Here is a 14,884-nt window from a genome sequence, read left to right on the forward strand (position 1 = left end):
TTGCTGCAAGACCAAAATATCTGTGACCAGTCAGAGAAATTATAAGAAAGCATATATTCTCATAGTATAAACTGTGGGCAAAGTAAGACTGTGAGTCACCAAACAATAAAAATTGCATTACATCTCTCATGAATAGAACAAAACTGGAGAGTACAGCAGTGGTATCTCAACACAGGTTTAATAGAATACAGTGATGACCATCAGTAACATAGGTTTCTTTTTTAAGATATGTCCCCCACACCCCCTAGTTTCCTTTAAACCCTTCCTCACATTTGCTTTAGAGAAGACGAGCCATTTAAAGAGCTCTCTTCACCCATGGCTTGCGTAGGTTCATTATTGCTAGCAGAAAAAAAACAGTACTGAACAGCACATGGACAAAAAGCAGTAACATCAAGTGAGGAGGGCTAACCATCGGTAGAGTGCATCTCTGACGCGGTTCTCGCGGCTTTCAATAAAATGGGAAACACTATGTCTAACAATCCATAGGGGCCAAGGCTCAAGAGTACATGAAGACAAAAAGAGATGTTCTTTTGAGAGCATCATGTACTCGACCATTGAAATGAACCATCTGGAACTTTGGTCCTTGACTTGGCAAACTCATCAACACTTGCACCATTGGTACTTCATGAATACAACTTCTTGAGAGCCTGTATAACAGACAACATATGTTTCATCTGTTAGACTTGCGTGCTTCCAGTGATGCTTCAAGTACGTTCTTTAGTGTGCCGAAAAGGAAGCGGGGTGAGGGTTACTGAAAAGAATTACAGACATCTGAGTTATCAGTGGTGAAAAAAATAGCACATTTATAAGACAAACATCATATACACATCCCAAATATTACACGCACCCATGCATACTCTTAAAACGCACATACATGTATACAATATATGTAAGTTACTACACTTCGAATATATAATTTGTGCCCCATACTAGGTGGTAGTGGGATGTAGGCAGTGATTGTACATGATGGTGATGGCAAAAGGGGAAGGTTATCTCTGAATCTAGACAGCACACATCATTTATAGTGCAGCTTCTTTGTAAGGTCCATGTCTTGAGTGCTGCACTCAATCAGTCATCAATAGCCCTGTCACAAATGGCAGACTTGAAGGACTTATGGTATAGTAGCCTTCACTTGTGTGCATCCATGCAGTCCACTTGACTGTAGAGGGTCCCATTTAATCATTGCAGCTGCTATGTTGTTAAGCACGCACTGGATTTCACAGCAGACAATAACCTAGTTCATGCAGTAAAGTCTAGACTCCAAGAGGACCACAAGGGTTGAGGGTACCTTTTGGGACAGGGACAATCTTTAGCCATCAATCAATCTAGAAAGCCTTGGGCAAGATTTTCCTCTCCTTCTGCAGATCTCAGATTTATGAGGCATGATACAGTCGGCAGGGCAGCCGGTGACATTTTCAACATGCTCCGAATTGTTGAAAACAGTTACAAGGGTTTAAAACCAGGTTAAAAATGGATGTTGGTCGAAAAGAATCACATACATTCCAAACAGTCTGGGCATCTTTAATGTGGGCTAAATGTTTAATTGATTCTCCATGAAGAACTAAGGGGGGGAGGGGGGTTCCACTTACATTCTGCATCTGGATTTACATTCTGAACCAGTTAAGATGCACTACAGCAGTTCAACTTCTCTACTTTTACCTAGGTCACTGATGCAAGATCAGATTCAAGCCCCTTTCTGAGAAGGGGACACTGGTGTCAGATATATTTTAGGAGGGTCTTGGTAAACCAAATGAACATGTGGGATTGAAGCTGACCTCCACCAAAATTAGAAAGAAATACAAGGAAACTGATCAGTGCAATGGCACGGTAGCAATGGCAAAAGTCATTCCTCTAATTATAGTTGAAGAGAGAAAGAATATAGGGTTTGCAGCATTAGTAGTCAGAAGAACAGTAAAGCTGATCATGACCAACTTTGATGGTTAAATGTTCGAAACCATGATTCTATCACTTAAGTGTTATGGTTAAACTTTCGAAACCATGATTCTATCACTTAAGTGTTATGGTTAAACTTTCGAAACTTTGATGGTAAAACTTTAGAAACTGTGATTCTATCACTTCAGTGTTATGGTTAAATGTTTGAAACTGTGATTCTATCACTTAAGTGTTATGGTTAAACTTTCAAAACCATGTGATAAATGCATATTTTAAACATTTATTAAGTGCTACCCACTTGCGTACTAGGTTGTGATTGCCACTGCATTACTGTAAACATATTTCTGTGTCAACTTTTTTGTCATAATCAACAGATATTAATCGCTAGATCTTAAGTTGTATTTAACTTGGAACATTCCTTCAAGCTAATTGTTCCTTACTGAATTTCCAAGGCATTTTACTTCTATACATCGTGATGCCATGATATCAGTGACTGAGAGACAGCTGACACCTTTTCTTTTTTTTTTATAATATAGTGAGTCCCTCACTATACTCGTTTACATTTTTATTTGAATTTTATTTTAGAGATTGGGTAAGGACTCTTACCATTTGAGGTGGCTGAAAAATCACAAGTTTTTAGTAAAGTGTATCCAAAAAAATATGAATCCCAATAAAGAGACTAGTGGAAGAGTGATCAGATTTACTTTCTATTTACTTCCCATTCTGTCAAACAGGGAAGAAAATGCAGAAGAAAATGTTAAGAAAATGGACACACATTGAGCTGCTTGAACTACACTATTTATGTCCTCAACACCTAAGGGCCACTTCAAATACAACCATAAAGAGATCTCCTGCTCTTTTTATTCCTTTAGAGCTACATTTTCATATCCCATGCAAGTTTAGTTAAACAGATCATAGTTTAATTAAACAGATCTAAAATAGCCATTGTCAAGATTTGAGATATGTGGCCAAAAAGCTTTGTTTTTGAACTCAATATGATCAATTTCTCAGACTAATTTTCCCTGAAATCTTTGAAAAGCATAACTCTGTAGATGCACCACTTGAAATAGAACACATATCCTTTCTACGGATGGTATTGTGCCTCCTGATAAATACTCTGTCATGTCCATTATTCTTTGGTTTTGAAAACTGAATATTAATGGAATATGTCTAGACAATGTACTCTATTTAAATTTGATCTGATATGTTTAATAGCTCATCTACAAAAACAACTATATAAACTGCTCTCCCTCAAACTGTAACAGCAGAACCTAGGTGATCGTTAGTAATGCAACGGATGTTGTCTGTCTGACAGTAATGTTATGTTATTTCTATCTATCATTATCGAATGTTTGAAAATAAATAATTTTGCCATTGCAGCAACGAAAACCAGTTAGTTTTTAGTTTAAAATAGAAAAGTGACAAATCACGCATGAATCTTAAACTGTAATTTCAAAAATCCATCTTTTTACCTTACCTTAAAAAAAAAAAAAACATAAAAACCTAAAGAAAATTCTGATATATAGTGTCTGAACATTAAAAAAGGGCTTTAGCAAACAAAAGCTGTATCATGTCTCTTGACTCTGATATCAGTTAGATATAAGTACTGAAATTCAGTCATTTTCCCGCTGACTGCAATAACCTGCTGGATAAAAGGTATTACACCTATTGTGACATTTGAACTACTGTATACACATATGTGTATGGGTACACAGAGAAAAGTGTTAGGACAGTTTTTACACAACTCTGTTTTCCCTTCTGTGCGCGTGCACACACGCACACACGCACACACACACACACACACACACACACACACACACACACACACACACACACACACACACACACACACAAATAAAACTGGAGCAGATAAGAGTGTTTTAAGGATGAGGAAGCTGGCTGAGAGTGATGAAGAAATCTGGTAGGCTGGCTCATATAAGATGAGAGGGGAAGCGTTACAGCAATGTACTATCTGTTTGTGTGTGTTTGAATATGTGGCTCAGTTCCAAAACCTAGTAAGCTAGCTACTGCCTACATACTCCTAACTTAACAATCTTTATTCATATTTTTCCGTATTGAATGAATTATGTTTTACGGAGCTAAACACAATGCTTTTTTGAATTTGAAAGGATCCATGTAGCTCCCTAGGTTTTGGAACAGAGTGTGTGTGTGTCTGCCTACTGTGTCCTCAGCTTGTGTTGTGTAATATGAGTGTGTTTAAGCCTTAGTGATGGAGGGCAGTATGATGGGAGAGGAAGTTGTTGATTAGACCCTTTTACTGTGGGTTACATGGGGAAAGGCTATCCCAGGCTTCCTCTCTGGGGACCGGAGAGGATAGGGCACGCTAGGGAAACAGCTCAGAGGGCCATGGCTTTCCCTGGTCTTCCGGATCAGGCGCTGTGTCTCCCTCCGTAGCGGCATAACCTCCAGCCGCCTCTTCCTCCGTCCTTCTTGGGGGAAGAGCGTAACCACCTCCAGTAATTGTCCATCGGAGCTGGGCTGCGTGTAGAAAGGAACCCGAGGTTTAGGCTGGGGCTTTTGCCTGAACCCAGAAAGGCCCTCCTCTTGGCAGGGGCGCCAGGCTGCGCCAGTGCCGCTGTAGGGGGGTATGAGGTCTGGCGTGATGGCTCTGGTTGGGGGAAGGCTTGATGAAGCTGGGAGCCTGAAGCAGCCAGTCTCTGCATGCAGGTCTGGCCCTGTGATGCTCAGACTTGTTCTGTCCGTAAACGAATCCATGCGGTCTTCGTAGGCCAGGTCAGCTGGTGCTGAACACTGCTGGAGTGGCCAGCCGCTCCGATTCTTTCCTCCATTCTCAGCCCCTCCATCTTGACATACCAGTTCACTCTGCAAGGCCTCTAATTCCTCCTCCTCTGCTGGATCTTCCACAGGTTCCTCTGATGGTGGGGGCAAACGGGGGTCCCTGAGGAACACCACAATTACTGAGATGTTATCGCTGGACCCAGCATCTCGGGCTGAGGCCACTAGTTTGTGGGCCACCATAGCGGTGTCGCCGTTATTCTCCTGCAAGTGGTCACTGACCACCCGCACTGCTTCCTCTGGATTCACGGTGTCATAGAAGCCATCACAGGCCAGGATCAAGTAGTCCTCAGTACCGTCCAGGTTTAAGGTGGTGTAGTCAGCATCACCACAGATATAGGGCTTGTGTTCTGAATCACCTACACATACAAAACAAAAATCAAAGTGAATGTGATTAAAGCTGAAATATATAACTTTTTCTATGTTAAAATACTTTCTTCTATCACAGCTTAATTTTCAAAGACAACTATAAGTAAGCCATACTTAGGTAAATTTTCTGATTGTAAATTGTAAACACTGTGTCTCTATGCAACTATAAAATTCCTGTGTTTGTTCTGAATAACCCGTTTAGACCCACCTCCACAACAATATTCAACTAATGGAATGAGTTGGGGGCGGGACTATCTGACTGTTTCAACAACATCAGATGAGAAGCGAATTCGTAAAACTGTTTTGAAAATATTGTTTTATTTTTGCAATTCCATTCGGTGGTGCTACTGTCACAAAAATTATGCAATTTTCCCCCAAAATTCGCATTAACCTAATGCGTCCAGAGTTTTAGTAAGTGAGTTTTTTAATTCCTATTATTCTTAATGTTGGTTCTAATAAGTTATTCATTATTCCAATACCAACATATTTATTTTAAATCAGTATAAACTACAGACATGACAACAAATACTGCCATTTGAATTATTTCTACAATATTTCAAATAATACATCATTATAATATTTCACATTACAATAATGAAAATGAGATTATTATAGTAAGAATGGGGGGAGGGGTACTTAATTGTCAATGAAAATTGTCAGTAAGTAAGCAAAAAATATTTTAAATTGACTAAAAACAGGTTTACTTGTATTTTAAAACAAAATACAACTTCTTATTTCTTTTTTCTGATTTTGGTGTGAAAAATTACCCTAACATCCTTCACAGAATATATTATATAATTTTTTTTATTCTAATATTTATTCATATAAATTATATATTTGGGAAAAATACAATCTTTTTATTGTGAAAGTACATTCATGACAATTAAGCAATGTGTCCAGACATTATCCCCCTCCATTATTCTTAATTGTGATTCTAATTAGATTTTCGTTACTCATTCTTTTATATCAGTAAAATTAAAGGCAGTCCAAAAACAATACCATGATGTATAAATACTTGACATTTTGAATAATATATATAATTTGTTTGTTTTTCCACATTACATTAATGAGAATGAGATTTTATTATTTAAGATTATTTATTACAGTAATAAGTATTTACGAAGGAAGTGTGCTTCCTTCGTAAATGCAATGCAGAATGCAAAAAAAAAAAATAGCTTCACTGTCTTAAAACCATAGGGTGAAATATGACCTTGACATGTTTCGTGAGATTCGCCCAAGAATACTTCATGCAAAATACCAGTGGCCTAGGATTTTGGTGGAATTAGCCTCAATTGTCCTATTTATGAATCAAAAGCTTCAAGGGAATTAAACGCTAGACTGATTGGATTATCTGACAGATTAGGGAGTGAAATGGTTTCTATGCAGAAAGCCTTGGGAACACTTCCTAGGGTTTGCTGGAGGTCAGTCTTTGTTATTAGTGTAAAAGCTGATACTATATCAACTATTTATTATAGTGATGTAGAATCAGCAAAGTCCAATTCCAAAGACCACAATAAAATTGTGGTTGGTAAGTATTTCAACACTACACTGTTGGCCTGATTGACTAAACATGGTATGTGCCAAAATGTACTTTCTCTCCTTCATACTGAAATCTGTAATGTGCTGATAAACAGTTTTCATTGTCCTGTACATCCTCTTCTTAAAATACATACACACTGACCTTAAGTTCACTTTTTGCAACTTTTAAAGATATATTCTAAATTATATCCTTAAAGGTGAAGTGTAATTTCTGCACCACTAACATAAAAAAATGGATGGTTTACCGATGGCTCTTGAGACGGACAGGCTGCCATTGACCCTCCATGTGCCAAACCAGATCACACACCCACCCAGAGCCTCAATCCTCTTTTTCTCATCCTACACACACAAACAAACAATACATTCAACAATCAGTGTCAATTAGTGAAACTCTAATAGGCTGAAATGTCAGGCTGTGGCTTACATATAGTTTAATGACACAGATAAAGCTCCAAACAGCTCTTGGGGGTGTGTTGTGTAACACAGATTTGCTGTCATTAATTTTGTTGATTGAATGCGGTAAGGACATCTCTCAGCTAGGACTTCTGAGCTAAGAATGAAGGTCATATGCAGTGCAATGCCTGATCTAGGACCAGTTTTTGGCATATGAAAAACAAAACAGGTACATGGACTGGTGACAGCTGATCCTATGTCAACTGTCTACACAAAGAAAAAATACCCAGATAAAACACAAGTTTACACTTTCATAAATTGACCCTTTAATAACTGAGCAGACTGAAGCTATAATTTGATCCAATAAATATCATGCAGGTTAACCCTTTAAACTCGGATGATACCATTTTATGGTAATTGGTAAAAACATCAGACTTATCAAATAGCCAGGTGTCATAAGTTGTTGGAAAGTCCTCAAAGAGTAGAATAAAACCAGCCAATTTGTTTTACTCAAAGACACAAATATAGCTAATTACATATCTTATACATACATGTTACATGTAAACAGGCTTAAATGCCACATTTTTGCATATAACTTCAAGAAAAATACACTGAACATAAAATATCACACATAATTACTTAGAGGAGGTGATTATCTTTAAAACAAGACCACACACAACGTAATCGGATTCATAGATTTTTAGATAATTCACACAAAGCACAATGTACACATAGTACATATTGTGCTATCTGTCTAAAAACTCATTATCTTTCCTGGATCAGATGACTTTTTCAGAAATGATGTAGTATGTTGTCCAGCAACATGGAATGCTAAACCAATCATATTAGGATTCAGATCGCTGCAACCAGAGGTGGAAGTCATCCAAATTTAGGCAGAGAGGAGTGTTCACTATAATTACATATGGCCACCAGATGTCGCCAAGTACATGACACAGACTCAATGATGGCTCAAATGACACAGAATGGAACAAAATGAGATCTTATTACTTATGCCTGCATGCTTTGAAGAGAGCGCATACCTTAAGTCATTATTGTATTTGCATGTGTAATTCATTCTTATGTACAATTATTATGTTTAAATTGTTGTAATTTTTGGAGAGGCTTCTGTACACTTGGAAATAAATAGGATAAATAATGTTTGTCATATCAACACACGATTTTACTCAGTTACAGGTGACATGATTGGGAACAAAATAAAAGCAGTTTTTCAGATCTACACTAGTTACACTTTGAGATATATATTGTCAAATCAGAAAAATAAGAAAAAGCATTTTTTTTTTTTAAGCAGTTTATTAGGCTGAGAGTCTCAGAAGTTATCATAATATATATCATTAAACCATTTGAAAAGTTTTCTTTAAAATGATACCAAAAACTTGACCCTCCTTGTTTTGTTGTTGAGTTATAAGCCTGGGTGTGCCACTGAAACAGGAAATCTTTAAAAACACTCTTTCTGGTTGAAATCTTGTCTAACGATACTCTAGACTTTCTGTCTGGTGTATCTCACCTCTCTGTCTGGTTTGTGTGGTTTCATCAGCTCCACCGGTTGACCTCTCCGCACCATCATGACTTGTGAGTCACCCAGCCAGGCCACGTGTAGTGTGCGTCCCCTCAGAAAGGTCACGACCCCTGTGGTGCCACAGCGCAGGGTCTGTTCCACAAAAATACAAAGACTCATGCATATGGATGCGAACAGATACAGTCAGTGCAGAAAGGGCTAAAATGAGTGTTTATCTTTATGTCAGAGAGTCTGTCTATGAGGTCGGGGCTCACCTCACGTGCGGCCTTCTGTACAAATCGCTCATCTGTCAATTTGAAGGCATGAAAAAGGGCCTCTCCTGGGTCCTGGCTGAACATCTCCTGTCTGACAAGGTTAACATGCAAGTGATTGGCAGCGTAGATGGCAGCGTCCACCCCACCATGACCATCAAACACGGCAAAAAATGCCTGGTCTTCCTGATCCTAAATGCATATGATTTCTGTTAGCGTCACTTCATAAAATCACTGTTACAATGTTCAATGTTATGCAAGCTTTATTTAAAAAATATATAAGGGATAATGTACAGCCAGACAATAATTATCGCAAACAAAACACCAACAGGGTTATCATGATAATCTCATCCTGAAGGGTTTATTTTGTGATAAAGGCAAGGCAAGTTTATTTATATAGCACATTTCATACACAATGGCAATGCAAGGTGCTTTACATAAAAATGATAAAGAAAATACAAGATAAATAAAAACAAATTAAGAACATGAAATAAGAATGAAAAGTAATACAAATAATAAAAAATGTAAATTATTAAAATGAATAGAAAAAAGAAAAAGAATACAGAAATAAAATTATGCAATAAAATTATTAAGTGTAACACAGTGCTCATTGAAAAAAATGCACAAATAAACTGATGTGTTTTAGTCTAGACTTGAATGTCACTACTGTTGGAGCACATCTAAACTCATCTGGAAGCTGGTTCCAGCTGCGGGTGGCACAAAAGCTAAACACAGTTTCACGTTGTTTTGAGTGAACCCTCTGTATGTCTAACTGACTTGATTCTAATGATCTGAGAGGTCTGATTGGTTTATATTCAACAAGCATATCTGCAATTTATTAAGGTCCTAGACCACTGAGTGATTTATAAACAAGTAATAGTACTTTAAAATCAATTCGAAATGTCACTGGCAGCCAGTGTAAAGACCTGAGGACTGGAGAAATATGCTCAGAATTTTTGGATCTGGTGAGAAACTTGGCAGCAGCATTATGAATGAGCTGCAGATGTCTAATGGTCTTTTTGGGAAGGGCGGTGAGGAGTCCATTGTAGTAATCCACCCTACTGGTGATGAATTCATAAGCAAGTCTTGACTGGATACAAAAATTCGAATTCTCTCTTTATTTTTTAGACGATAGTAGGCTGATTTAGTTATTACTTTGATGTGACTACTGAAAATAAGGTCTGACTCCAAAATGACAACAAGATTCCTTTGTTGCCAAATACAACCTCTGTCTTGTTGTTTAACTGAAGGAAGTTTTGTCATTTCCATCTGTTAATTTCATCAGTGCACTGGCTTAACATTATCCTTGCATTATTCTATTACACGGGGGCGTCTGTGGCTCAGGTGGTAGAGCAGGTTGTCCACTAATCGCAGGGTTGGTGGTTGGATTTCCAGCCCACACAACCCCAAAGCCAAAGTGTCCTTGGGCAAGACACTGAACCCCAAGTTGCTCCCAATGTCAGGCTAGCGCCTTGCATGGCAGCTCTGCCATCATTGGTGTGTGAATGGGTGAATGAGTGTAAATCGCTTTGAATACCGCTAAGATTAAAAAGGCACTATATAAGTGTAGACCATTTTACCATTTACATGGCTACTTGCCAAACAAGTGAATGGAACTGACATATTGATTTGAGATCATATTACTTTATTAAGTGAGAAGACAGTGCTGAGTGACACATGAGACATTAAATTAGCACAGATTGGTTGGAGATTGGTTGCCAGGGACAACAGTCAATTATACACATTAGTGGTCATTATATAAAAATATTTGTCCTCAGAAAACCATGATGGACCAATCAGAATCAATATTCCAGAGAGCTGTGCAATAATATGTTTTTATTAATTAGACCCTCGTGTTATATTAAAGTGTAAAAAACTCCACAGGTCAATATACAATTTGTCTCTTATATCCATATCATGGCAAATTAACCTAATCAATGTTTTACTAATGCATCACATTTGAGTTCATAACATTATGATTAGAAATATTTTGCAACAGTCACTCACTGTACTAAAATAAATGTTCCTGTTGTTATTAAGAAAATAGCTTATTTCCACGAAAAAGATCTCATAATCCATCCTTAATTGACATAAATTCTTGTGTGTGTATTTCAATCCCTATGGAACAGAAAACAAAAACGTGCCAACCCCTGGCTTTCAACACATCTGAAGCTGCTTTCTTAATAAACTACAGCAAACATGGCTATATGAAATATTACACATGAGAAATATATGCAAATCAAATGTTCATGTTGATCACTTTTAATTATCAGCAGCTTAAGAGTAATTAAATGGCTTAGTTCCACAGCAGGGTTGGTCAAATTGGATAAGCTTTCATTGGTGTAAATTAGGAATTCATTATAGACGACTCTCTGAACATCCATTGCAATGACTGTGACACTCTGGCACAATTAGCCTTCTTATACTATGCACTAAAAGTATGTACTTTACTGGTGATGGGAAACTACATACTTTTGAGTCTGTTAAAAAGGAATACACCAGCATTGGGACGTGCTTTCAAAACAATACTCTGTGTGAGCATCCCAACTGGCCCAACGGATAGCATGAGTTTGGAGTTGGACTATCTGTTTGTTTGACCAATGAGTGTATAGGAAATTCTAGGTCACTATTTTTGCACCATTTCTGTTACATACATTAAAAAATGTATTTAAACTGAAAAAAGTCAAAAGAAAACCATTACCAAGAGCTATTATGTTTCACAAGGGATTGTAGGCAATATCAGCCTTTGGTGTACTATTTTCAACATACTATGATTTGAAATGCACTAATCAATACTTCATAAACTATTCAGGATATATACTGTGTGGATTGTGATGCATGATGTGCGTTCACTGCATGTGATTGCAGTAAGTGGACAAGAGACCTTTGAATGATTATTTTATATTTCTTTCCAAATTGTACAGCACATAGGCTCAACTGATTTTTTTTTTAAATGTGCTATATAAATAAATATTGACTTAACTTCATGTAGAATATCACATGAATTCCAATGATGGAACTACGTTTACCCCTCTCTCTCTCTAAATGCATTGAATTATGTTCACTTATGGCTGAGTAGTCTTTAATTTATTTTAGCTTATGGCAAAGAGATGCTGGTGTTTGCCAATAATACCAGTAAAATACTAACATTTATAAACAAACAATTACCCAAGCTGACAGTTTAAGAGTTTATTAGTAAAGTGTGGAAGAGAACAGTTTATTGATGAAACGTGTGGCAATCAAAATGGAATATTCCCCACAGTCGTGCTTTGAGGAGGGTCTATTTCATGCCACACTGTCTGCTCTCATTAGGGGTAGACTGAATCTAGACATGAGACAGCAAATCTGTGTTCGCTTATTGCTTTCCAGTGGAAATTACACTGACAGGAAAGAGATTACATAATGCTATTTCTTCAGTGTAAGAAAAGATCAAAACAATTCTATTATAATGTGATTCTTATATAAAGTGATGCAAAGTGTATCATTGCTTTAAAATCTATCTAGAGACTCAACTATTTTCTTAGGTTTTCATACATTTGGGAGAGCTATTTTCTAAGGCGTAGTAGGCTGAAATCAACAAAGATTAAGCTCTTTGAAGGCCTTGAAAAAATGTCTGATGAAAAAAGATCATAAGCTGTTGGCAGCCTTAGTATCCATGAGATTTTTGGCGCCATTACAATTTGCCTGTGGGCTGGAGCAATGGTCTAGCAGATGCTCATACACATTGAGCCCTGGTGCTAATTTTTCACAATCATATTTTAAACTCTTCTCCCCATAATTTTCTGCCCTCACTATGCTAGTGTATCAATTAAAGAGGTCAAATAATCTTAAAGGGATAGTTCACCAACAATGAAAATGCTCTAATCATTTACTCACCCTCATGCTATCCCAGATGTGTATGATTTTATTTCTTCTGCTGAACACCAATTTAGATTTCTCAGCTCTGTTGGTCCTTTCCATGCAATAAATGGTGGCCAGAAATGTGAAGGTCCAATAACCAGATAAAAACAGCATAAAAGTAATCCATATGACTCCAGTGATTAAATCCATATCTTCAAAAGCGATATGATGAATGGGGGTGAGAAACAGATCAATATTTAAGTCCTTTTTTACTATAAATCTCCACTTTCACATTCTGAAAGTCACATGTGGCACCTGTTTAATTTCGTTTTCACATTTGAAAGCGAAAGTGGAGATTTATATTAAAAAGGACTTAAATATTGATCTGTTTCTCACCCACACCTATCATATATATGATATGGATTTAACCACTGGAGTTGTGTGGATTACATTTTTGCTGCTATTATTTGCTTTTTGGACTCAGATTTCTGGCCAATTTACTTGCATTGAAAGGACCAACAGAGCTGAGATGTTCTTCTAAAAATCTTTGTTTGTGTTCTGCAGAAGGAAGTCATGCACACAGTGAGTAAATGATGAGAGAATTTTCATTTTTGGGTGAACTTTTTAAGAAAAGACAAAAACATCTCTATATTCACTAAATGTGCTCTAAGCGATTCTTAGAATACAACGCATAAAATGATACCTGATAGATATAACTGAAATAGATTTCCTGAGAAACCACAGTTGTATTTGTGACAGCACAGGTGGTATAAAAAAACATGTATATATTTTCTGGCCAAGCAGAAAACCTGCCAATCAGAAACACTCTCTATCTGTGAATCATTTGCCAAGTTTAGGATAGGTGGGTCAGGTTTTGGAGAGAGAGTGTGCATTTGAAGTTAGTAAAATCTTACATTTCTTGTACAGCACCTTTAACTGTAGGATTATTTATGTTTGGTGTTTATAATCAGAAATAAAATGTGATTTTAAGCCATGTTCAAAGCCATACCTGCAGATTGAAAAGCGTGTTGAAATCAGGAATGACGACATGTTTGTCCTCCATCTTACGCCGCATGTTTTTAATGGCGTGGATAGAGGTTTCGTAGTATGGCAAGTGGCGACGGCGATACGGGAACTCTTTGAGCCAATGACAGCATATCTCGCACAGCTTATTAAAGACCAACCGTGCTAGCTTCACTGACTCAATCTCTGTTGAGAAAAAATTTACATTTTCATGGGCAGCTGATGCATAACATGTCCATGGACTTTTTTTTTTTAATCAACATCAAGATTTTAAATTAAAATGTATATGATTGGGGAAACTGTCAATTTTAGCTGCTGTGAATGATCAGCCTTTTAAGTTATTTTACCATATCCATCACCTCTTTGCCTTCACTAGTTTATTTTAAATGTCCTGAAGTGTGACAAATGAGGTTTTTCATCATGAAGTACAAATATTCTCTGTAATCTCTCAATTGATCTGATGTCATAACAGCAGCATGCATAATAATAATAATAATAATAATAGCAAAATGCTATTTAAAGGAGTATAGCATGTCACGCCACTGGACATCAACCTTCAAAAGTGTTTCATGTCAATACCCACATACTACAGTTCACAAGCAAACACAAACATGCAGAGCTGGTGTAATTGCATTCATTTTATGAGGACTCGGTAGCCATGTTTCATCTGTCAATAGATTGTAAAATAGAAACACATACATGAACCATACACAAACACAAGTGCCATTCAATTTCATATTGGAAAAGAATTGTGCATGAGCTGCTGATAAATGCTCATTAGAAATAGAATTGAGAACAGTAGGCAAAAGAGGCCATCTTCCAACTGAGAGAGAAAGAGAGGTGATTGGTTAATGATGATGATGTTCCAGCTCTAGTCTCAATGGGGAAAGAATGGCATTCCTTTATTGTGTGAAGTTTTCATAGGTCCATCTGCCCCCTACCTTCACACCCATCTTTGAACTGTACACTCTTTCCTACAGTTTCTTTCAGACAGCAATATAAAACATTTGATAGACAACTAACTGGCTTATTGTTTATCAAAAATGTATAGAATTAAGAAGAGCCTATTAAAGGCTTAATTTATTCGCCCAAAATGAAAATTCTATCATTGTCCTCATGTTGTTCCAAACTTGTATCTTGGTGCATCGAGATGTTTCACGTCAGTTTTGATGTCACTGACACAAAAAACATTGGTTCACGCATGTTGTTAATGTAACGCGAT

General features: G+C 37.1%; 1 protein-coding gene across 1 annotated transcript in view; it reads right to left on the reverse strand.

Moving 5' to 3' along the window:
• ppm1e (protein phosphatase, Mg2+/Mn2+ dependent, 1E) overlaps positions 1-14,884 on the reverse strand; it is a 69,802-nt gene continuing 54,918 nt past the window's right edge. The window contains exons 3-7 of the mRNA XM_052117736.1: positions 13,649-13,848; positions 8,803-8,991; positions 8,537-8,680; positions 6,864-6,957; positions 1-5,069 (exon numbers count right to left, since the gene is read on the reverse strand). Coding sequence (XP_051973696.1) covers positions 4,159-5,069; positions 6,864-6,957; positions 8,537-8,680; positions 8,803-8,991; positions 13,649-13,848 — 1,538 coding nt within the window. The 3' untranslated portion in view covers positions 1-4,158. The remainder of the gene's footprint in view (positions 5,070-6,863; positions 6,958-8,536; positions 8,681-8,802; positions 8,992-13,648; positions 13,849-14,884) is intronic.

The sequence above is a fragment of the Xyrauchen texanus genome, chromosome 44, assembly GCF_025860055.1.
Source record: "Xyrauchen texanus isolate HMW12.3.18 chromosome 44, RBS_HiC_50CHRs, whole genome shotgun sequence".
NCBI classification, from domain to species: Eukaryota; Metazoa; Chordata; class Actinopteri; order Cypriniformes; family Catostomidae; genus Xyrauchen; species Xyrauchen texanus.